The 24728-nt window shown below is 44.9% G+C and overlaps 1 protein-coding gene across 2 annotated transcripts in view; it reads left to right on the top strand.

Moving 5' to 3' along the window:
- The window catches only part of 1700011L22Rik (RIKEN cDNA 1700011L22 gene), a 38234-nt gene extending 20756 nt beyond the window's left edge, over positions 1–17478 (top strand). The window contains exons 3-6 of one of the 2 annotated variants that reach the window (NM_026315.1): positions 7603–7664; positions 12943–13015; positions 14357–14430; positions 17151–17478. In NM_026315.1, the coding sequence (NP_080591.1) occupies positions 7603–7664; positions 12943–13015; positions 14357–14430; positions 17151–17258 (317 nt within the window). In that variant the 3' untranslated portion in view covers positions 17259–17478. Of the gene's footprint in view, positions 1–7602; positions 7665–11392; positions 11523–12942; positions 13016–14356; positions 14431–17150 lie in introns of those variants that run through there. The other variant, XM_011248492.2, reaches the window with a different exon arrangement.
- The last annotated feature ends 7250 nt before the right edge of the window (positions 17479–24728 follow it).

The raw sequence follows: 24728 nt of genomic DNA, 5'->3' as shown, positions 1-24728 counted from the left end.
TTGCTTGTAAAAGAGACAGTTACTCTGAGATGTTTCCCTTCCTCAATATTAGTTCTAGACTGTGCTTTCTAGCAGAGTCCGGCACTTACTGATTAAACTCTGAGCTCGGCTGGACATGCCGCGCTCAATGAGACACCAGAGAATCATTTGCTGCTCATTCTTGGTTGCTAGTCTCGCCCACTCTATCTTAGCCATTTGAAGTTAACAAGAGATATTTTATAGTACATTAGTTACATTAACTGTATTATATTAAATACATTAATACATTAAGTAGTTTAATAATACATTAAACCCTCACTCACCTTCAGTATTTCTATACAACTAAAGAATGACTTTCTTTATACAAAGGCCAAAATGATGATGTGTAGGCTTGTGTTCCCTTGGCATCCTAGAGCCTTTTGTCTCGACCTGCAGGCAAGGAGTCAGGGCTAAGGAAGACACGCCCATTCTTTCCTCCCTTGATCCTGGAAGTAACATTCCTTCCTTACACTCAGTGTGAGATCAGAACTCTGACTGCTCAACCACATCCTAGCAACAGCTGCACTCTGGAGAAGGGTGACAGCTGCCGGTCCTGCCACCTAGTCTGACTCTGGGGAAGAAACAAAGAGATTGTCCTGCATAATGGCCATCTCTCAGAGCCGAGTCCCTAAATGGTTAATAATCACAAATGATATTTGAGCACACCATAACATATCTGGTATTCTGCCCATTTGATGAACTATTTAAAGTTGTAGCATGCTAATGGGGAGAGCTGGGTGGTGGAGAGAGTCGCTGGGCAGCCTTGTGGGTATTTGCTAACGGATAGAGATAAAGATCTTCAATGTTTTCATCGGGTGGTGCTGATACCCTCTTTTACTAATAAAACTTGACTTTATGAGAAGAGTTTGAGATGGAATTTCAGTGTTCCTCTATGGTTTGTTGATACACGATGATAGGAAAGATAGCCATTTACATTGTGGTTAAAATCAGGCAAGATTTTGTTCCCTTTGTGTTAAAGAGAAAAACTAAAGCACACTATGTACTTACAGGCAGGGCCAAACTCACATTGCTGAGCTAAGGAGTTGGCTCACATTGTTTACAGCAGGGGTTCTCAACCTGGGGTTGAACAGCCCTTTCACAGGGGTCACCTAAGACCATATCAGATGTTTTCATTATCATTCATAACAGTAGCAAATTTACAGTTATAAAGCAGCAACAAAAATAATTTTGTGGTTGGGGTCACCACAACACGAGGAACTGTATAAAAGAGTCGCTACATTAGGAGGGTTGAGACTCACTTTATAGGAAGACAAGTTGACCAGGGCCTCTGGCCTGAGTACCACAAATCTCATTCCATTTACATGACTGTTTTTGGCCTTTAGAAAACCAGCTAACCCTAGTGATGACCTGTGGTCTGATGGCTATTGTACAGGTCCAGAGGTAGATGGGTGGTGGTCCAAGAGGACCCATTTTAATCATCCTGTGACACATTCTCCCTACTAAAAACAACCTCAGAAAGCCACAAGAACTAACAAAAACATCTTGCCTGTCATGTTTTGCCAACCTAGTCTTTTTCCCAAACAGGGAGATACTAATACATGAAGAAGATGACATTTCTTCTCTGTTTCCTGCCAGGCTTGGGTTAAATCGTACTTCCTTTACCGAAGCCTGAAGGGCCATGAGGATGTGGCCCCAGTGCCACCCCATATTTCCTATTCATTTTATTCAATGTCTTCTAGCTATATTGTCTTCACTTGAAAATGTGCAAACACCAAGCCAGCTTTTGCCTCAGGACCCTCACCCACCGCTCTTTCAGGAACACAATTATCTGAGCTCTACCTTTCTCTCTGTTTGCTTACCTTTGTCTCTCTAAAAACAAGCTTCCTGCAGCCAACAACTTGTAGTATTTGTCGTGGATCTTCAGTGTCTGGCACAGAGTTCAAAAGAAAGCAGAATCCTCTGTGATCGTCTGTCTTGATCGCCAGGTTGACTGGATTGAGAGCCGCCTGAGAGATTAGATGAGAAGGCTGCTGAGTGTGTTTGTGGAGACTTTTCCAGCCGAGCTTAGACGGGGCAGAAATGCCCTCGCTGAGCTTAGTCAGCACCACATGAAAGCTGAGAGTTTGGAGGAATGAAATGAGGAAGCCCCTAGCTGAGGTTTTCTCTCACTTCTGCTTCCTGACTGCCTCATGGTGACAGCTTTGCTTCTCCATACATCTTATTGCATGTCCTTCTGTCCCGTTATGGCAATGGCAGAAGCCACCATGGAATGGAATGCTGAAATAAGAGCCAAAACATGCCTTCCCCTGAGTTGATGTTCTCCCAGTCTTTACTCTTATACAACACACTCTACAACTGGCCACCAGTGGTTATTGTTTGCTCTACCATTTCCCACAATGATTCATTCTCTCTTGCTCTCTCTCTTCTGTTTGTCTTCTTTATTCATTTTTAATTTATTATTCTTTCATATGTTGCATCCAGGAGGCATTTTCCCCTCTTTCCTCCCCTCCAAGTCCTTCTCCCCATCCACCCCTCTTTCATTTCTCTTCAGATTTCCAGCCTCTATGGATGTCAAGCAGTAAAACTAGGTACCACCTCTCATATTAATGCTGGACAAGGCAACACAATGATACTTTCTTAGCATTCCATGTAACAGCGGTAACACTGTAAATGCAGTGACTGAGCAGGCCACAGTACTGCTTATGCAGTTCTTGTCCTAGGTTCTTAATGGACTGAAGCTGGGCAAAGCCCAAATGTGCAACATATGTACATATGGTTTGAATAAAAGTTGGTACTAAAACTGGGGTTGTTGTTCTGAAGAACTTGACACTATTTTGTTGTTGTTTGAGGAATGTGGAAGACTTTGGAATTTAGGACTGGAAAATCTATTGAATACTGTAAGCAGTGTCCAATGGGGCATTCTAGTGGGATGCTAAAAAATAGTACCAAGAGCAATGTGGATAGGAAGGCCCAGCACCTGAAGCTTCAGAGGGGAACAAGACCTCTATAAACAGTGCTATAGTGGCCATTATTTGGCAAATAAGCAAACTGCATTCTGCCGGTGTTCTAAGAACTTGCCTGAAGCTAAAATAAAAGCTAGCAGACTGATTTCTTTGGTGGAAGAAGCTTCGAGAGAGCATAACAGAGCTTGGGCCTGCTGGTGCTGATTCCTCTCATACAGATCTACCATGAAAAGGAGCAAAAAATTGGCAGAAAGGAAAGAAAATGTGCAATTTGGAGATGAATGAACACTCCAGAAGCTTGACGTCATTGAAAGTCCAGTGCAAAAGAAGAGGCTGTGATTGTTAAGGAGGGCAGCACGTTACAGAAAGGCATTTGCATTAGAATGACAGGAACGGTGTCCGCAGGGCAAGATGCTGAGCAGCTAAAGCTCCAGTTTGTGAAAGGAAAAGCCAAACTATGTGTTTTGCGGGGGGACGGGTCCTAGAAAGCAAACACACACAAAAGCTGATGCTAATGCTGTTCACACGGGGAAGAGCGCAAGCCAAGCTGGCAGGCCCAGGGAAGAGCCATCCACGTGGTATTGGTTTGAGAGACAAGATGAAAGACTGGAGAGGTTATGGGTTCTTTCTGTGCAGTTTTAGAGAGACCCTAAGGTGAGCCAACACATGCCAGGGTCAGAGTGGCTCTGAGGGGAGGCCCTGAGGGGCCACAATATACAGGAGTAAAAGCAAAGCCTGGGAGATGGTGGACACGCCAAGATGCTGGAGATGCCAGGGAGATGGTGGACACGGCAAGATGCTGGAGATGCCAGGTCCATGAGATGTCTGTCACAAAGTACTGCACAGAAGGAGCAGAGAGAAAGAGAGGGAGAGAGAGACAGACAGAGAGACAGACAGATTGAGAGAGAGAGAGAGAGATCACAAGTAGGAAGCTAGCAAGCTAGAGGGAAAGAGGAATCCTAAGCCTTTGAAACTGAAGCCCTATTTGATGAACACGGAGCCTCAGGACTCCGTGTGTGCCCTGCTGGGGATTCTGTTTCTGATTATTTGTCTTTGGTTCAGTCTTTCCTCACCAAGCCCCCACCCTTCCCTGTTGGAATGAGAAGGTACACTCTGTCCCATCGTATGTTGGAAGCATGCAAATTGCTTTGTATTTAACAGGGGGCTACTGTTAATAGATTGCTTTGAGTTTCAAAACACACTTTGGACTTTTAACAGTGTTGAGATTGTTGAAGACTATGGGGACTGTTGTGTTATGAGATGCCACTGAGCACATAGGGACCAGACGGCCCACTGTGATAGTTTGAATGAGACATTTTTCCCATGGGCTCCCGTATCTGAACACTTGGTCTGCAGTGTTTGGAGGTTACTGAACCTGTAGGAGGTGCAGCCTTCCTGGAAGAAGTATGACACCTGAGGATGGAAGGCTTCACGGATCCTCCTACTTCCTGTCTGTTTCCTGTGTATGTATAACAATGTAACCAGCCAACTCCTGCCCTCACAGGATACACCTCCCCCCACTCCCCAAATGGACTCTCCCTCCGGAACCACAAACCAAAATGAGCTTTCTTCCTTAAGTTGCTTTGGATACAATATTTTTATTACAGCAACAGAAAAGTAACCAATTCATCAGACAGAAGATAACCATGGAGCATTCACATTTATAGTAGAAAAGTGACGGTGACTGTGATCTGGCAGATTCACGGCTGATTCTGTGAGGGCTGCTGGGGCCCGAGGTGCAGGAAAGACCTTTCATTTCTCACCAAGGTGGGCATCTAGTGGCTCCTGAGTGCTGTTGCCTTTACTGTCAATAAGCCTTGGTACATCAGAGTTCAGCACTTCCTATCTGATACAAGTCCTTAAAGGTCTGTTGGGGTTGGGGGCGGGGGGGGGGAGGGGTTCCCACCAAGCTTTGCCGGGGAGCCTGCACTGACTGCTTCTCATGGCACCTTCTTTGTTTGCTTGTCAGCACTAACAATGACAAGGTGTATTGTGGGGTCTGGAAATAGTCTGGGTTGCACGCAGACCTCTCTTCTCCTAACACGGCCCCTCCCTCTCAGGTCTCATCCCACTGTGAACTTGACAGCCTTGACTGCCTAGGGTGTGCAAGGCAGAGAACAAATGACTTGAACTGGCCATAGGGCCTCCTCGTTGACTTGGGGTGTGATCTAGCAGATCATAGGAAGTTTCCAACACTAGGAGTTCATTGTTTTCTGGCTAATTTGCATGCTTTGTTGTGAGAAAAATCTACATTTCTTTTAAACTACAGAGGAAGAGAAGAAAAAAATATAGCACTGGCCACCAATAAATCTGGGCAGAGTGACAGGTTCTTGGCCCAGAACTGAGGTCCCCACCATGCTGCTGCTGACAGCTATGGCAGACCCTTGCCAGCAGGCCCTGAAGAACCCCAGGATGGGTTTCTGACTCAGAAACAGCAGCGCTCCTTCCAGGTGTTGGGAATTCTGGTTTTCTGTTTTGATTTCCCTGGTTTAAATTAGGAAATGGATGAATAAATAGTTAAATATGTTTGCCGGAAAATATTCAAGTATATAACAACGGTTTCCAAATCCCCACAGAGCCTGGACACAAGGGAGCCTTGGCAGCCAAGCCTGTTATTAAGAAGGTCACAAGATGCCATCTGTGACTGCATACACTTTCCAGTTGAAGCATAACACAGCCTAGGGGTGGCTGCAATTGATTTTTGCCGAGAATGTAAAGCTGGCACTCTCTTGTGGACGCAGCACTGACTTGGGTAGGCTGTGTGAGGAGGCCAGAGGTCTGCCCCAGATAGAGGCTGGAGCTACATAGCTGAAGACAAGAAAGATAAAGCATTGTTCTTGGATCTGTCTTTAATTATAGCTCAAGAACATTTTGAGACTGCTCATGCGTGGCTTTCCTAAATTTTTTGTGGCTGATGTTAGCCACCTTTAAAATATGGCAACAGCTCTTTTATTAAGGCACATAAAGGAATGTTTTATTTACAATGTAATAAAAAAAAAGTTAAAAGAATATGACAATCAATTCCAGGACTCTCTGATGAACTTTATAACTGATTACATTTTGCTTTATCAGAATTTCCAAAATCTATATTTTTATTACATTTTATTTATTGGGAGGAGCATATACCCCAGTGCACACATCAAGGTCAGAGGTCAGCTTTCCGGAATGTATTCTCCTGCTGTGTGGTTCTCAGGATCCAGCTCAGGCTCTCTGGCTCACCAGAAAGTGCCTTGGTCGGCTGGTCTCACCTGCCTGAATGTCTGTATGCTAATACATGCCATGGCTCTTTGTTGTGCTATTAGGAGTAAATTAAAGTATATTTCCACATGCATGCATGTATGTGTCTTCTGGAGGTCAGAATGCTTTCATGTATAACCATATACTATTATAACCTAAAACTTTACCAATCATATACACACTACTGAATGCCCAAGTCTTAGAAATCTGCCATCTGCCCCAATGGCTAACAAATATCTAACACAGTGATGCCTGGTGGTTTTGAGACACTTTGGGAAACCTGATGAAAGTCCTTCAGAAAAGTCTTCAGAAGGACGTTTAACTCCTTAAAGCAGTCATTTTGAATCCTTATGTGGTGTTCAAGGAGAACAGGTTAATTATTAACCTATTTAAATTTCAATCCTCTGGGTACATACACTATACACAGTACTCCCAAAAGGAAATACAAAACAGACAGCACTTTATCTCCATCTCCCATCGGGACGTTTCTTTTTGCTCATGAGCCTTCATTTAAGTTTCAAGGAAATCATGTAGGAGATGGATGGCCAAGCTGCCTGGTGAAAACTGAATGACAAACATCACTGGCACTTGTACCAGGATTCGGAAAAAACTTTCTAGATTGGAGTGTCTTCAACACAGCTATGCTTATAAGTCTACATCTGCCTTCTTGACAATCTGCAGTTGAAACCAAGTGTGTGTGGTGTTAAGGTAGCACAGTAGTTAAGGACCCAGTTTCTGAAGGTACCGTTTGCTAGAGGTTACTGAGGTAGCCTCATTAGCAATGCATCCCCGCTTGGTTCTTGTTCTACACCTAAGAAGCACAGAGATGGACAGAGGCTAGTAAATTAGGGTAACAGTAAACATCTTTAATTAAAAAGCGAAGGTCAAGATGCAATCTTTTGTCAACTGTGAGTTTGCAGGAAAAATGAATAGCCAAGCATATTCCAGAAGATGAGCGCCCACAGTTCTCCTTCACAAAGTCTGAAGAAAACAAGGCTTTCTGTGGGTTACAGCCATGGCTGACGGTTGTGTAACTCAGTATGCCTGCTGAAAACCACTCAAAGGTATGGTGAAGTGGGTGGGTGCAGAGTGTGTAAACTATAAACCACCCCTGAACATCTCAAAAGGTTCAGGGACAGTGTAGCCTTCATATCAGCTTAGTTTCATGTTCCTTGCCAGCCACAGTTTTGCCTCTGGTCCTACCAGGAGGGAATGGTGACACAGTGTCCCAGGAGAATGTCCCAGACATGAGAATGCCTGTCCCTCCTCAGAGCTGCTGAAACTTTGCTGTGAATTTAAATGCCAGCCACAAGTTTGCCTCTTACTAATCTGTTGGTCAAGGGCTGACGGGAAATTTGTGTAGTATGGGAGTAGTTGTATAACTAAGACATTTCATACTGTTCCCCTCTTCTTCTGCACACAGGAAGACTCCCTGATATAGCAAGCCCCTCCAGGGACAGCCCACTGAACATCAAGCACAAAGTGGTATGTTCTGACTCTTCCTAAGAACCTTTGGAGATTGCAAGCAAGAGATTGAATATTGTATGTTATTCATAAAAAAGCAAACAAAGGGGATGAGTTCTGAAGATGAATATTCATCAAACAGTTGTTTCTGGGTATTATGTGTGTGTCTTCCTATTAGGGGATACTTAGGTAGCCAAGGTTACCAACTGTAAGCAACTGGCCAGATTGAGACCTTATCACTAACCTCATTTTGTCTCCTTTCCATGGGTGGCAATAATCACACATCAGCTTACCCCTGATTATAAATTCCCAAACAATGAAGAGACTATGTGAACTTTGGGCTTTTATGCAAGTTTGAGACTGTTTGAGACTATGGGAATTTTTGAAGTTGGACTGAGCAAGCCTATGGGAGACAAGGCATGGAATGTGGTGGTTTGAATAGGTTTGGTCTCCATAGACTTACATGTTTTGAATGCGTGGCCCATAAAGAGTAGCCTTATTAGGGGTGGCCTTGTTGGAAGAAGTGTGTCACTGTGGGGGAGGGTTTTGAGACCCTCTACTAAGTTCCTGGAAGCCAGTCTAGATGCGGAACTCTCAGCTCCTTCTCCAGCACCATGTCTGCCTATATGTTGCCATGCTTCCTGCTATGATCATAATGGTTGGAACCTCTGAACCTGTAAGCCAGCCCCAATTAACTGATTGCCTTTATAAGACTTGCCTTGGTCATGGTGTCTCTTCATAGCAATGGAAACCCTAACTAAGCAGAAGTTGGTACCAGGGACTGGGGTATTGCTGTGATAGGCCAGACCATGTGTTTTTTGTTTTGTTTTTTAATTTTTCTTAATTTTTTAATTTTTTTTGATGATTGTGGATCTGGGGACTTTGGATTTGGAAAGCCATGAAGTGCTTTAAGTGAGATTTAATGGGCCACCCTAGTAGGAATATGGAAGACATTGGTACAGAGGCTGATTTGAACTCTAGAGATCATTCTTAACATGTTTGGGTGAAGAATGCTGCTGGTTTATTCCTTGTCCAAAAAGTCTGCCTATGGCTAAGATAAAGATATTAGTTGCATTGATAAAGAAAGTAAAAAAAAAAAAAAAAGGTCCAGCATAGACTTTGTCCTCTGCATTACTCTTATGAAAAGCATTTTTATCAAGCATAGCGAGCTTAGGAAGGAAAAATACAAAATGTAGAGTTCAAAGAATAAAGGGGCACAGAAAGTGGAATGAAGCTAAATCCTTTGTTCATGGATATTGAGTGAAATTAAGGGAGTAGTGACCTCAGGGTAAGGCCCCAAGCTAAATTTAAGCATGTGCAGTTGTGTGAGGGAGAGTTTTATAATGTTAGGCATTATTATGACCTGGTGGTTGTTTTCATTTGGACATAAGGAGATATGATTATGTGTCAATTTGAGAAGAGATGGATTGTAATGGCTATTCTCATTTTTCAACATGATTAAGACCTATAACGAAAAGTATAAATTCAGGCATGGTGCTACTCACCTTTAATCCCAGGAGACAGAGGTAAGCAGATCTCTGAGTTCAAGGATAGCCTTATACAGAGCAAGTTCCAGATAAAGAAAAGCATTAAGTTCAGGCCTGGTGGTACACACCCCTAATCCCAGTGTTCAGGAGACTGACCCATGCAGATCTGTGAGTTCATGATTAATCTGCAGAGAAATTTCCAGGATTTCAGCAATGAGGGAGTTGGAAAACAGAATGTTGGTGATAGTATAATAGAACAAGAGGGCCATGTCCCAGCTCCAGCAAGCAGTAGACCTCAGCAGCTTCAGCCATGTGGCTCTGGCTTTAGAGTAAAAAATAGAAGGGACTACTGGGATTATTGACCCTGGTTAGCTGAAGCTAAGAAATTAGTGGTGATTAAGAAGAAAACAGCATCACTGAGGTGAAATCTCCTGGGGAGTGTTTTTTGAGAGCACAAAGAAGTTGGGTTCCAGAGATATAACCTTGAGTTCCAAGGTTATAACTCTTGCTGCAGCTGAACTTGGTAATGTGTAAGAATCACCCAGGTGGTACTGGTTTTGAAGGTATGAAGGGGTCATGAAGAGCAGCTGAGACTTGGTACCATGAGAGGCCAGGGAAGGCCATTGGCGAAGGTGACGCCTCAGTTGCAATGATGGCCCAGGGCTGAATGGGTCATGCAAAGAATTTGAGGCTTGGCACCATGAAGAGAGCCTATGAGAGGTTACTGATGAAGCCTAGTTGCAGTGGAAAATTCCAGTGAATTGGAAATGCCAGTAAGGTGGGATGATCACCAAGAATAGCAGCAGCAGTGGAGTTGAGTCAACTAGACCCTGGAAAGAAACAGAGGGCAGAGCAGAGAAGTGACCCAAGCCCTTTGGAGGAGCCCAGAAGATCATGTGTGTATCCCAGACACTGGAACAAGAAGCTTAATGTTGAAGTTGCCTTGGAGACCCCAAGATGTTAGAGATGCCAGAGCTGTGGGATACCTGCTGAGGAAAGCTGCTAACAGGGAGTGGAAACAGCCAAAGAGATTTGTGCTGCAGTCAACAAGGATAAAAGAAGTTGGAGATCTGATGAGTGCTTTGCCATCAAACATGGAATTTGGAGTTTGACCAGTTGGTTTTTGGACTTGCTTTGGTCCAGTATTTTCTCACTATGCCATTTTGGAGCGTTAATGTGTATCTTGTGATATTGGAGGTGTGTGATCTGCCTTTTGACAGTTAAGATTCATCTGCTGGATGAATCTCAGCAGAGACTTTAAACTTTGGAATTCTGACATTGTTGAGACTGTTATAAACTATAGGGACTTTTGAAGTTGAACTAAATGTATTTTGTGTTATGCTATGGCTAGGTATGGCCCCCATAAACTCATGCATTTGAATAAGCCTATGGAAGCCTGGGAATGGAATGTAGTGGTTTGAATATGCTTGGCTCAGGGAGTGGCACTATTAGGAGGCATGGACTTGTTGGAGGAGGTGTGTCACTGTGGGGGTGGGCTTTGAGACCCTCCTCCTAGCTGCCAGTGTTTTCTGGTTGCCTTCAGATCAAGATGCAGAACTCTCAGCTCTTTCTCTAGCACCATGTCTGCCTGCATGCTGCCATGCTACCACCTTGGTAATAATGAACTGAACTTCTGAACCTGTAAGCCAGCCCCAATTAAATGATTGCCTTTATAAGAGTTGCTTTGGTCATGGTGTCTCTTCACAGCAATCGACACCCTAAGACAATGGGAAATTCTTTCTCTTTCTCTGAGGTACCCAAAAATTACATTTTAGTTACACTTTTTATAAAAATCAATATGCTTGCATGTACATACCATATGTCCCTACATACTTGTTTGCCCAGTATTTTGACCAGATTATACTTGATCTTATCCTCTTTAATCTGTCTTTATATATCAATATTTTATGGGCATCTTTCATTGTTAGCATAACCATTTGTTGTTTTAGCTAATGAACACATTCTTCTGACTGGTTACATCACAATTTAAAAATATCCTGTATCTGCAAGCATTTAGCATTTTTTTTCATTTTCTTTTTCTTATTGTTTTTATTTGGTAGATATTTAAGTTTTATATTTATAATTATTATAAACTTTTATGATAACTAAAAGTTGAAAATGCATTTATGCCATGGTAAATTCGCCTTAGTGCATTCCCAGAAGTGAAATTCTTGGGTTGGAAATTAAGCACAGCTTAATTTTTTTCACAGCTAAGTTCCTTCTCCTGGATTAGCCTCATTGCTTCTTTTCCTATATTCTCAGACCTGCTTTAAACCAGGCCTAGTGGGACATGCTGTGATCTCAGCACTCAAGGGAGCCCAAGTCAGGAGGATCACAAGTTCAAGGGTAACCTGGGGAACATAGTGAGTGTGGGGGCTTTTCCCCCAAGTGTTAATGAAGATAATTATAACCTTAATGGTTTCCAATTTGATAGATGGAGATGGTTGCACTTTCTTTACTTTTCTTTGATATTTTCCCTCTTGTTTATTGGTTTTGTGGTTTTATTAACAGTAGTTGATTCTCAGAAGAGAATATAGAAATATAAGCCACACATTTTAAGCAGAATTGGGCACTAACAGAGAGCAATCCATTGCTCCTATGGGAGAGGTGAAGTCTGGGTTCTCTATGCCTCTAGTCACAACACTTTTGTCAACTTAACAACCTGAAACATTTTAGTTTTGTTTTTATTTTTTAAAAAGTAAAGTGTATTATAAACACTTGCAAAGAAAAAAAATCAACGCAGTAATTTTTACATGCATGCTTCTGTTCAAGGACTCTTTAATATATGTAAATGTACTAGCATTGAACTTGAGCCAGTGGCACTAACATAGAGCTTCGTTAGCACAGCTCTCTTCCCTGTGCGGCACACCGCTAACTTCATGTGCTTATGGACACTAAAATCTCTAACGAGAAAACATAAAAAAGAGAAAATGGAGTTCTAAGGAGACCGCAAAAGGACAGCTAATTACCCACGAGAGAACATACAAGGCTACACTGGCTGTGCTCCACCTCGGCGCAAGTGCATGTGGCAGGTGATTCCACGTTGCCCGTTCCGTGCGTGCTGCTCAGTGACCTCAAGAGTGCTGCATTAACCTCCGGGTTAAGCTCAGATTCATCAAGTAGGTGAAGTCCTACGTACGGAATCCATGAGTAATGAAACGTGACTGGGTATTGCCGTTGCCCATGTTCCTGTTGGGATAGGTTCTTTTTTTGGGGATTTCTATAAGCTATTTACATACTAGGATTGGACTTCTTTGCTTAGCTTCAGTTATAAGTACTTCCCAAGTTTTGTCTTTTCATTTTATTGTAATTGCCTGGTAGAGCGGATTCTGATCACAGTATCGAATGCCATTTGAACAAGGATGAGGAAACAACTGATAATGAATTTTGTTACTTGTTTACTCTTGTGAGACAGTTTTGTTGTTGAATGTGTGTATGATATATGAGTGTACAGGTGTCCATGTGTGTATGGCCTGTGTCTGTTCACCTCCCCCACCCTCTGACCCATCCTCAGCAGCATAGTTATAGACAAACCCCCCATGGGTTTGTTGTTGATGGTGGTATTGTTGGTGGTAGTGGTGGTGGCGTTTTGTTTTCACAATGTGGGTACTGTGGAGCTGAGCTCAGAGCATTTCACACACAGACTGATCTTCTTAGCCAGTTTTGGGTTCTGTTGTTTGTTCTGAGATATAGCATTGCTGTGTAGCCCAGGCTGGTCTCAAACTCAGAATCTTCCTGTCTCAGCCTTCCCAGTGCTGGGGATACCCATCCCTGGTTTGTTTGGTATTAATTCCTAATTCTCTTTTCTCCAGGCACATCAGATTTGGGGTTCTGAAGTCCCTTGTCCAACATTTCTAGCTTACAGAGGTCTCCGTATGTCCCCCTGTAAGTTACTTTTCCTATCCACTTGCAGTTTTTATTTTGACTGTTACCTCCTTCTGCTGTTTTTGTGCTTTCCAGGGTCAGAGGCCATTTAATAAAGCCTCCTGCTGACACCCACATTGCCACTTCATTTTATGAGTCTTAGCAGCAGAGAGAGTAGGATCAGATATGACAGGGTGGAGCATGCAGCCGACACATTTGCCTTTCAGCTGCTCTGAGAACAAGCCTTGTGGGGACTGCTACTGCTGCGGCGGAGGGAGACGGAGGGAGAGTTTGGAACTACTGATTTAAAAAGTGCTTCAGAGTGTCAGCTAGTTTCAAGGGAAGCCTTGGCTCACCTTCAACCATAGCACTCAGGAGGAAGAAACTAGCCAATCTCTGTGAGTTCAAGGCCAGCCTGGTCTATGTAATCAGTTCCAGGACAGCCAGGGCTACATGTGAGCGCCTGACTTGCCAGCAAGAAGGATGCCACAACAGGATCCTTCTGCACACGTTTATTGGGAGAGCTTGATTGCAGAGGCAAAAAGATCCTGAGCCCCAGAACTGGTGCTGCTTATATAGGCCTAGGAGAGGCCTGTCTACATCCGATTGGTTATGCTTTCAGTACCTCATTTGTATGCCTCGGGCCAGGCAGTGACTCGGCAAAAAACTCTGCTGCACATGCTGGTTGTTTACCCAAACTTATGAGTGGTGGCCAGCAGTACCCAGCACCATCTTGTAATGGCGATTTGGCTTCCCACAGCTACACAGTAAGAAACTATCTCAGAGGGGCTGGTGAGATGGCTCAGTGGGTAAGAGCACCCGACTGCTCTTCCAAAGGTCCGAAGTTCAAATCCCAGCAACCACATGGTGGCTCACAACCACCCATAATGAGATCTGACACCCTCTTCTGGTGCGTCTGAAGACAGCTATTATGTACTTACATATAGTAAATAAATAAATAAATAAATCTTTAAAAAAAAAAACTATCTCAGAGAGAGAAAGGGGGGGGGGGAGGAGAGAAGATGGGAGGGGAAGGAAGGGGAGGAGAACAGTGGCTAATACCTATAACTCTGGCACTTGGGCTGAGGCAAGGAGAATCAGGACAGAAGTTGAGGGCCAACTAAGGCTATGTGAAAACCTGTTTCAAAAAGCAAAACAAAACAAAAAACCAAAAAACCCCACACCAACAACAAAACACCATCAAAACTCGAAAGAAGTATAGGGGATGTAGCTCATGTGCACAATTTCGGGTTCAGCCCTCAGTAGAGAAAACAAAATGCCAGTTGCTTTCCTTCTTATTTTCAGCAGACATCGCTCATCTAAAGCTCTTAGGCACTGAATGTGTCATCTTCTTCACTCTAGGTATGCAGCCCAAAAAGCCAGGCTTTGAGCTCCTCATGAGTTACAGGAACAGAGGGAAGGCCCTGCTGAAACGGGTGAGAAACTTGTTCCCTTTGCCATTCAGTACTGGGTGTATCTGCAGGCAGCACTGCAGACGTGTAGGGGTGCTTAGTGTCTGCATAAGAGCACCCCTTCCTTTATAATCTGTTGTTCTGATATGAGGGGCCTGGAACACTTCAGGTCCTGTCCTGTCTGTTGTTTAGGAAACAGGCTTCAGACAGGCTTTGGGGATGGGAGCTTCCGTCATGTCCTGGGGTCAGGGAACTCTTGGGATCTGCCTATTGTGATAGATGGATGCATTAAGTTCTCAGATAATCCTGCCTTGCTAGGACCCACCCTGTGTGTTGAGTGTCCCAGTGTCTATTGTCCCCACTCTCCCTGATATGGCTTCCCCTAAGCAGGACTCTTACCTCAAATCCCAATACTTTTAAACAGGATGTTAAAACAAGGTCTCTTTTATGCCTTAGACTTCTTGAAGAGGGGCCTTGCCTTGGAAGCACAGGCAACCTGAGGTCACTCCCCAGATAAAAAAGCTGGTGGTGGTGGCACCAGCTCCGGATTCCTTGTGCTAAGGAAGCTGAGGCAGGTGAAGGGCGCCTTGAGGCTCACTGGCCAGGGAGAGACCTTATCTTAAGGAATGAGGTAGATGGCATCTGATGATCAAGAGTTGAGATTGTTTTCTGATCTCTATAAGCCCATGCATACCTGTTCTCACACATACACACACACACACATGCATGTGCATACACAGGTATGCACAAGTACACACACACAGGCACAAGAATACATGCATGTATACACATAGGCATGCAAACACTTAGAGGCAGGCACACATACAGGCATGCACACACAGGAACACATGTTAACCCCCACAAATACACACATATATACACATGAATACCCAAAATGCACAAACATGTATGTGTGCACTAGCACTTATGAGCATGTACATACACATGAACATGCACATACAAGAACACAGGCAGAGGAACACACACAGGCACACACATGAACACATATATGCACACATAACGTACACAGAGGCATGCATATACACATGAGCATACATACACATGAGCACAGATACACACACACAGAGGGCTCTCACACAATTCTCTATTTCTTCTATGTGTCCTACTAACTTCATTTAGTATAAAATAAAGCAATTTTTTGCTATCATTTAATTTTATTAGAGCCTCTCTTTAAGTTGAATCCAAACAACTTAGCTTTATGCTAAGTAATTAAATGTGTGATGTCATGAGTTTGGTATGCTGGTTACATGTGTTAGGGAGAAAAAAATAACTTGGTCAGTAAAATTTTTTTAATGTTATTCAAGTAGCACCTAAGATTGTCACAAGAATACCAATTATGCACACATGTCACTTTGAATAGGCTGGTCTGGGTCACCAAATGAACCTGGTAAATTTAGCTAACAGGGAAGGGTTGGACAGCTTTCCTTGGGTCGCAGACAGCTAAGCCTATTTGAATGGTATCCTTCCAGAATGAAGCAGTCGCTTTAGCATCTAGGGAATGCCGGCGCACTAGAAGGCAGCACCACAAGGAAAGATGCCGGGGTCTAGAAGCTGTGGGTCTGGTGAAAGATCCTGTGCAGTCAGTCATGGACCTGCTTCTCGGGTGGGGGAGGGGGCTCACTTCTGGGAAAGGAAGATGATTTCCTGAAAGTGTGCTGGTCGCAGCTTCCTCCTGGGAGTTGTCTAAGGGAATGATTAACTACAATTAAATAATTCGTTCTTGCTGCGTGGAGTTGCACGGGTGCCAGGCAATTTCATTGCCAATCAGTGTCAGAGCTGTACTGAGGGATGCTTGTCTTCCTCTCCTGACCCCTCCCCTAAATCCATTTTCATACATTCTATTGTGATGTACTAACAGTCCAAAACCATCCCCCCATCCCCCTCCTCTTTCCCTGTCACATTCGATAAATATGGGGCAGTTATCTGACTAATGTTGAGCCAGAATCCTGACCAAACCAAACCATGGCTTTAATGAGTAAAGCAACATTTAATATTTTCATTTTTTTATATGTACATATATGTCTGTACCTGATGCCCTCCCAGGCCAGAAGGCTCCAGTCCTCTGCAAATCTAGTTACAGATGGATATGAGTTACGGTGTGGGTGCTGGGAATTGAACCTGGGTCCTCTGGAAGAGCAGCCATCCCTCCATTCCCCACATTTAAAATATTTTAAAACAGGTACTGATATTTTAGGGGAAGGTGCAAAAGCCACCAGGTTGAGAATTGTCCATTTCCTGCCAGGCTGCCAAAATTCTTAGGGTTAAAAACATTTGCTTGGTGACCAGCTCCACTGGAAACTCTCTTTGAATTCTTCATGTTCGTGGAACCTGACTTGAAGAGGGTCATGATGTAGGACTGAAAAGCCGAGAACTCACACCCAGGATTGCCTGCTGGTTGGAAGTGGGAAAGCATAGTAAAGGTTCCTATCAGTGGGGGATGATGAAAGGGCCGAGACAAGAGACCGAGTCTTTAGCGTTTCTTAGAATTCTTGTCTTTTTAAATCCATCTTGCTTATTGATCTGTCCTTCCTGACTGAGGTACAATATATGAAACAGAAAGGGTTTATTTAGCTTTTTTTAAGATGGAAGAAAATGCAAAAGTGATGCCAGGCCCTGCTCATGAGTGATGTCTAGTTTGAAAGAGGCAATTTAAATCCTATTTTTGTGGGAACTGATCTTTGTGGATGCGCGAGTGTTGACAATCGAACCCTTTCTCCCTCCAGCTTCAGCGACAATGGGATTATGAAAGCAAGTTGGGCTCCTCGGAGGACTCAGGGACGGATCGATTCTCCTCCAATACCAGTGGAAGCTCAGGGCGCAAATTCAAGTGATTTCAAGAAAGAAGCCACAGACCTAGAGCCCTACCTCGTGTCTGTGTTAAGCCATTGAGACAGGAGTTCCAAGAAGGCTTTGATGGATTGTGCACATAGGGAAGATCTTGCTAGAAACTTCCCTGGGCTTCCTCCCTTATTCTTGTGTGTGTGCGCGCGCACACACGCACGTGTGTTGATGGGGAAGGGGTTTGTCATAAACATGATTAATGTTCCTTTACAAAGTGCCCAGGTTCACATTCTGCTGTTAGAACCTCACAAACGATAGCATGACCTCCACCTTAGTGGGCTCCAGAGTTATGTAGCCTGTCCTCTACCTCAGAGAAAGACCTTTCTGTTTTCCCTGTGCTATGACCCAGAAGGCCTGTAGCAGTTCCCTCCACTCAGGGAAAACTGGCTTTGCAGCTGGCTCCGCCTTCCGCGGCGCCCATAGGCCTGCGCCTCCCTCTTCCCGCTGCATCTGCCCTGGCGGGGTCCCCTCACAGCCGTGTGGTTGCCCTGCCCGAGAGCCGCTAAGGGACCTGGCAAAAAGGAGCAAGGCCACGGAATAGTTCCCTCCCGCTGGCAGCCATTCCTCTGCCACCCGGCGCTTCGGGGCCCCGATCCAGCCTGCACCCCAACCCACGGCTCCTGTTGAACAGGAAACACAAACGTCGCACCCTAACCCCCTAGCCGCACCCCAGGACCCAACCCTTAATATGTTTTTTTCCTTTAGCCCCAGGTTGGGCTAAATACATTCGCTGGGAGCCATCTGGTCTGCTTCCCCTTCATGTGGTTTCCATTAAACTCGCCAGAACCGTGCAATGTAAATGCAGCCCTGGGCCACTCCGGAGCCTCCAACAGTCTGCCCTGCGCAGGCAGAGCGAGGGGACCTCTGGGCAGACGCCCAGGCTGGCACCCAAGGACCATGCCCCAGTGACTGTGCATCACCACTCCTAAGGAGGCATTTATCCATGGCAAGGCTTTCTTAGTGCCCCAGTGTTCAGCTTTTGCTACATGCAAGCCAGAGTTTGTTAGAATTCTGTTTCCATTCTAAAAATCAATGTCAACAGCTTTACAGACAAATTTACAGAAATAACCTGGCCACAGAAACTCAGCGTGACCAGCAGCATGTCGGGAGGGCTGAGTCTGCCTTCTATGCAGACCGCCTTCTTCCCTGACTCCCCCTACCCCCATAGGAAAAAACAGAACAGAAAAAAAAAAGTTAGCTTATGGAAAAATACTGACTCACGCAGTGAATTAGGGTTTATAGTACAAGATAAAGGAGACAGGCCGATTTAAGGACTCATAATGTGCTGTATTTGGAAAGTTCTTCAGGTTTATCAAAGATTAGTCCGTTTATTGAGGAGACTGGAAAAAAGGGGGGGACGGGACGGGAAGCAGCAGGGGACCAGCCACAGGCACTTCCAGGCAGTGAAAGAGCCTCTGGTCAGAAGGAATTAACTTGTAGCCGTCCTGTTTTGTCCAGGGTCCTCCTTTTCCTCTGTCTCCACCACCAGCCTAGGTTTCCCTCCCTCCCTTTTTTCCTTTGCTTTCTTTCTGTTCTCTTCCCACCCCCACCCTGGCCAGGGGATTTTATTTGGGATTTTAAAATGAAACCAGGTGCTCCGTAAAACAAAGACAAAGTAGTAACAAGGAAACACGATCCAAGGCCTAAGGAATGCGCTGAGTTTCATGACTCAGGCTGTCCTGGCAAAAAAAGTAGGAGTGACATGAGAGGTGGGTGGCACCGAGCACAGACCATACATGGCAGCCCTGGCCTCCCCTGATAGGGTGGTCAATGCAGCCTGTGACTCACTTTGTAAAAGGCTTCCCAGGCTGGAGCCAAAGGATCAGCAACGGTTCCCTGAGGGGCAGATCCACGTGATAGGGCCAGGGCTACCCTGAGGTTTGGGCATCACATCCTAGGCAAAATGCCACCCTTTTCTCCAGGAAAGAGGCAGGCTTAGCAGACTGCCAAGTGCACTGGTGCCTTCAGGAGATTAACAACCTGCGGGCTTTAAAGTGACAAGGTCTCTCTCTCTCTCTCTCTCTCTCTCTCTCTCTCTCTCTCTCTCTCTCTCTCTCTCTCTCTCTTTCTCTCCTCTCTCTCTCTCCTCCCTCCCTCCCTCCCTCCCTTCCTCTTTCTCTCTCTCTCTCTCTCTCTCTCTCTCTCTCTCTCTCTCTCTCTCTGTATGTGTGTGTTGGGGGGGGGTGTGGTTGGGAGTTCTAAGTCTCTAGGATCGCTGAGGTGCCTTGGTTAGAGGGGGGTTAGGCTGCTCCTGGGAGAAAGTGGAAAGCTTGCCCATGGTGGGGCAGGAGAGGGGGTTCTGGGCGCCATTCCTCAGCAGTCAGGGCAACCAGCTCAAGGGATGCGTTATGCATAAACATGCAGGGAGACACCTAGGCAGACATCCACACATTCTCAGAATTCCTTTTAAATGAGCAGGGATGGTGTGAGGTACACTTTTTGTGTGTGTTAATAAGAGACAGGCTAAGAGTACTAAAAAGGTCCCTCCTAGCAGGGTGGTAGTGGGGGCTGAAATCGGACGGTAAGGTTCATCCTGGCCTCTCGTCATTACCTCTGCATGAGTAGAAGCAAGTGGTGTCCCTCACTCCTGAGAAGGCTGTCACGTTTCGAGTGAGAATGACTGACATAATGAGGTTTCCACATGCAGAAGCTGCACGGACTGGAGGCTTGTTTGCCTTCTCCTCTTTCCCATTCTGTGAAATACCCACCAAACAAGCTCTGCTGACTAGTCCATAATTTCAGGGAAATCACTGCTTAACTTTGTCATCAAAGGCAACCTACCTGGAAAAACTACAGTCTAAGAATGATGACTTCATAAATATTTATAGTATGAACAGGCGTCACTCCAGTCCTGTTGGAAAATGGGCCCATTCAGCTTTCTTTAAGATGTGACACTTGGGTGAGTGACATCTGTCATCCGGATCAGCCCTGCACTCCGTCCCTCTGAAGCATGTTTATGGAGTGATTATGCCTCTGAATATTCGCTATATTTAGGTCTGCTCCTCTCCTCTCAGCCCTCCTAAATCCCCAAAGAAGCAAAAAGCCAAGTTACCGATGGACGGTAGACTTGAACCGTCATGACAAAGCACAGGCCCTTGAATGTGTACTACAGGAGCATTTGAAGAGCTGAGAATTCAAACGGGAAAGCCAGTTGCTAGTATAGTATTCTTTCGCTAGGGTGGCTTTGTTGGGACTGCTGTCACAGGTGAGGGCTCTCAGCTGGGCCTAGAGGGCAAAAGCAGGGAGGTGCACAGGGAATTGTCCCCTCTCAGGAGCTCCCTGTGGCCCACACCAATCAAGCGGCCTACACTCAGTTCCAGAGCTCCGAGGGCAGGATTTGGCGAGGACTTTGTGACCTCAGTTGAGACAAAACCTCTAGCATAATTGGAGGCCTTCCCTCTTGGCCACACCTGGGCCTGGGTTGGGGTTAGCAGCTGTCCACCATCCGGGTGGAGATAATGGGCCCCCGGTCTACAGCTACAAATGCTCTGGCCTAAGCCTCTGCTGCCAGTCACAGGCCTGCTTTAGGGCCAGTATTTGCCTTGTGTCGGCTTGGTCTTCTATTGTTTATCCTGGGTAGAACCAGGTCTTGGCACAGGGGGCATGAAGCATTGCCAGAGTTTTATTTTTAGAGACAGGAAAATGTCTGCTTTTTGGCAACTGTTCTTTTTCTGGCACGCACCAGGGATGGTGTAAAAAGGCTCAAGTGAGAGATTCCAAGCCATAAATTCATGGCATATGACATAGGCATTTGCATTGAGAGTTTTTCAACAGAAACCTGGTGTAGCCTGAGGTCTTCCATAAACAACAACTGGGCAGAGATGAAGTTCCACTGCCATACCTGAAGAAAGCCCTCAGGACCACGAACTTCACAGACATCCACACCTTGGGGTGACAGTCCTCAGGACCACCAACTTCACATATATCCACAGACTCTTTTGAACATATCAGATGGTCTGAAATATTTTTTTTTTAATTTTTACCTTTGCCAATCAATCCAGAATCTAGTCCAAGTTGTTGGGAAAAACAAAACAAAACAAAACAAAAAAAACCCTGATAGTCTACAGCTGGCTTTCCCCAGAGTCACTGACATTGCCACGATGGCTGATACAAGGCAGACAATTCCCACCAAGAAGCATATGGTCAGAATCAGGGACCGAGTTTCTAAGTCTTAACGGGGAAATTTTTTTTCCAAATATGGCTCCCCCTTAAAGCACATTTTTTGTGGGTTCTGTCATTCTAGCTACCGACATTCAATCTGAAAGCATTTTTATATGTAGTAATGTCATATTGTACAAAGCAAAAATGGAAAGAAATAAAAGTAGTAAATTAAATTGTATTTTCTCACCTCTTCTCCCCAGCCTTTGGAAGAAGATTGTTTTCTAATTATAAAAATAAAATAAAAATATGATCCTTCTCTGCTCTTACGCACGCCGTGCTGTAAGGTTCACTCTTCTTCCTGCTGGAGTAAGTTCTCTCTCGTTCTCTCTTCCTTCTATGTAGGACAGTGGAGAGAGGATAATCGATTCATTTGAATTTATTCTTTTTTCTGAGTATTTCTACTCCACGTCTGGTTCTTTTCCGGAAACTTCTGTGGTTGATAAACAGTCTTTTGGTGATTAGAATCCCACCGTTTGTAAAGAGTCTCTCAGAATCCTGCTGCACCTTGAAGGACTGTGTCTGTTTCCTGGTATTCTGGAGTTTCATGAGAATGGTGTGTGCCTGTTCATTTTGGAAGTTTATTTCCCTTGGGACTAAGAGGCTCTCTAAGTTGAGGGCTTGGGCTTGTCTTTAGTGTGGATGTTGGATAAGGAGGAAGGAACCAGAAAGTTACATTGATCTATGCCGTAAAGTACTGATCTATGTCATAAAGTACGGAGCAGAGTGGGCCGGGGGAGACTGGACCTCGGTGCGGGAAAGCATTTTAAATAGTTGTAGAGAAAAGGAGAAAAATGAGTCTTGGAAAGGATTTTTGTCAGTTTAATAAGAAAAAAAGCTAAAGAAGATTTAAAATTTTTACCCGTATATGTAAATGTCTGTGTGCTTGCTCACAGTGTTCAGGAGGGCCTCAGGAGGTGTCAAATCCTTCTGCACCGGACTGACAGGGAGTTGTGGGCCACCATGATGTGGGTGCTGGGGACAGAATTCTAGTCATCTGCAAGAGCATCAAGTGTTCTTACCCATTGAGCTGTCTCCAGCCCTCTGCCAATTTTTAAAACAATCTTTGAATGCACATTAAAATTTCCTCTTCCCTTTAGTGTTTCATGGAGGACAAAAACCTATATTGGTCGTGTAATATTTCATGAAATACATACTATATATGAATGTATAACGTACACATGAGAAGGTTGTTTTGTGGTTTAGTGTTGAGACTGATCTCCAAGGCTGCTTTGGGTTAATGCGAGTTGTACGAATAATTGTTACTGGTTTTACTATTAAGCAGATTCCTTTCTCTCATGATTTGTCTCTCTTATTTTACTTCCCCCTCCAAATCCAGGCGACTTTCTTCTGAGTCTCTGTAACCCAGGCTGTTCTGGAGCTCTTGATCCTTCTGCCACGGCCTTCTGAGTACTCGGGTGAGAAGTCTACACCAGTATGCCTTCTTAGTACAATGAGGAAATGCAATTGGGTGTTCAAACTCCCACTGTAGCCTGGTTAGTGTTTAGTGCTGTTTAGTGTGGTCCTGCCTAGATGACTCCATATACAGTGGTAGAGCTCGTGTGTGTGTGTGTGTGTGTGTGTGTGTGTGTGTGTGTGTGTGTGTGTGTTCTAGTCTTTATGGGCCAAAGCAGAAATAAAATCTTAAGGCCTGAGCAGGCTGTCAATCAAGGTCAAGTTCTGTGACTTCTCTGGGTGCCTACTCTTCTACAATGGAAAATTTGTTCAATAGATTATCCAGGCCCCTGTTGGCTTTTCTTAAAGTTATTTTATTGGGTTCCCATAGCTACCACCCTTCCAGCCCTTACTCCCCCAACACTAGGTAGGAGAGAAAGTTAGAGTGGAAATGGGGGTACAGACTTCTTTAGGCTACTTCTGCTGATTAGGGGCATGGAGTACCCAGGGACAATTACAAACTTCAGCAGTCCAGCAATCCTACAAGCCAGCAAATGCAACAGCAAATGCAGGAGCAGAAACCAGCAGGAACCAGCAGGAACCAGCAGGAACCAGCAGGAACCAGCAGGAACCAGCAAGGGGAGCAGCAGCCACCATAGGTCCTCTGTCTCCAGCATTTATACCTTCTCCAGAGTCCCCAGAATTAAACTACCTGCAGCTGGCAAAGATCACACCCCTGCTAATGTACGAGACAATCACAGTCACCTGCTATGAAGCAGCCTCTTATCCCACACCTGGGAATAAAACAAAAACATATCCACATAGCACAATTGAGTTTTTAAAGAAACCAAATTCGGACTACAGTTCCCTCCATTGCAAAGGATGCGTGAGTGTGACATCATGGCTGGGGTCCTTTGGAAAAGTGAGCCGTGGACTTGGTATTCAGCCAACAATAGATGTCTGAGCCACTGGAATCAGAAGCTTCAGATAAGATGAAGCTCGGTAGTCCTCAGACACTGACGGAGCAGCAGGTGACTCGGGTCACCTGGACCTTACGGGGCTGAGGTCACCACATCAAACCTCTCAGCATTTCCTTTCTAGAATATAAGGAGTCTTCCCCTTATACCCGGAGAAATGTGTTCCAACCCATTGCTTGTTTCTGAAAAGAAAATGTGACACTGTGAGATTTTTAATATTTTTAGATTTTTAATTATATGTGGATGATTACACAGGAGCCGTGGTGCTTGTGTGGGGGTCAGAGGACAACTTGTGGGAGTTGTCTCCCTTCCACCATGAGACTCTGGAACTGAACTAAGGTGGTCACTGTTGGCAACAAGTCGTTTTACTTTGCTGAGCCATCTTGGCTGGCCTGAGTATGAGGGTTGCATTGAGGTTTTGTTTTGTTTTAGCTTTTTACTGATTCTTTGCGAATTTCACATCATGCACCCCAGTCTCACTCATCTCCCCTTTCCTCTGTATCTGCCCTTCACCCTTGCAACCTCTCCCACCAAGAAAATATACATAAATAAACAAACCACCCTTCCATGGACGCTGCAGTATGTCACAGTGTGTCCGTGTGTCACACAGTACACCCCTTTGCCCAAACAACTTTACCTGCAAATGTTCCTTGCAATGAGTCTGGTTCAAGGGTCCTGGCTTCTGCTACACTATCAATACCAGTTCCTTACCAGGGTTCCTCTCAGATATCCTGCTAATGCCCTGCTTCATGGAGATCCTAAAGCTTTGGATCTGCAGGACTGGCCCCTTCACATGCTCAAGCAGTTCATAGATGGAGTAGGTGTTGGGGTGGACCAACACAAAACCCTGGATCTGAGCATGGGTGGTAGCTGCCCTCTAGCTCTTCCTCACTCATGTCACTGGGACAAGAGCTCTAATGCTGCCCCAGT

Source organism: Mus musculus, chromosome 8 (genome assembly GCF_000001635.26).
Source record: "Mus musculus strain C57BL/6J chromosome 8, GRCm38.p6 C57BL/6J".
In the NCBI taxonomy this organism is placed as follows: Eukaryota; Metazoa; Chordata; class Mammalia; order Rodentia; family Muridae; genus Mus; species Mus musculus.
This window is presented reverse-complemented; position numbering and strand designations above follow the sequence as displayed.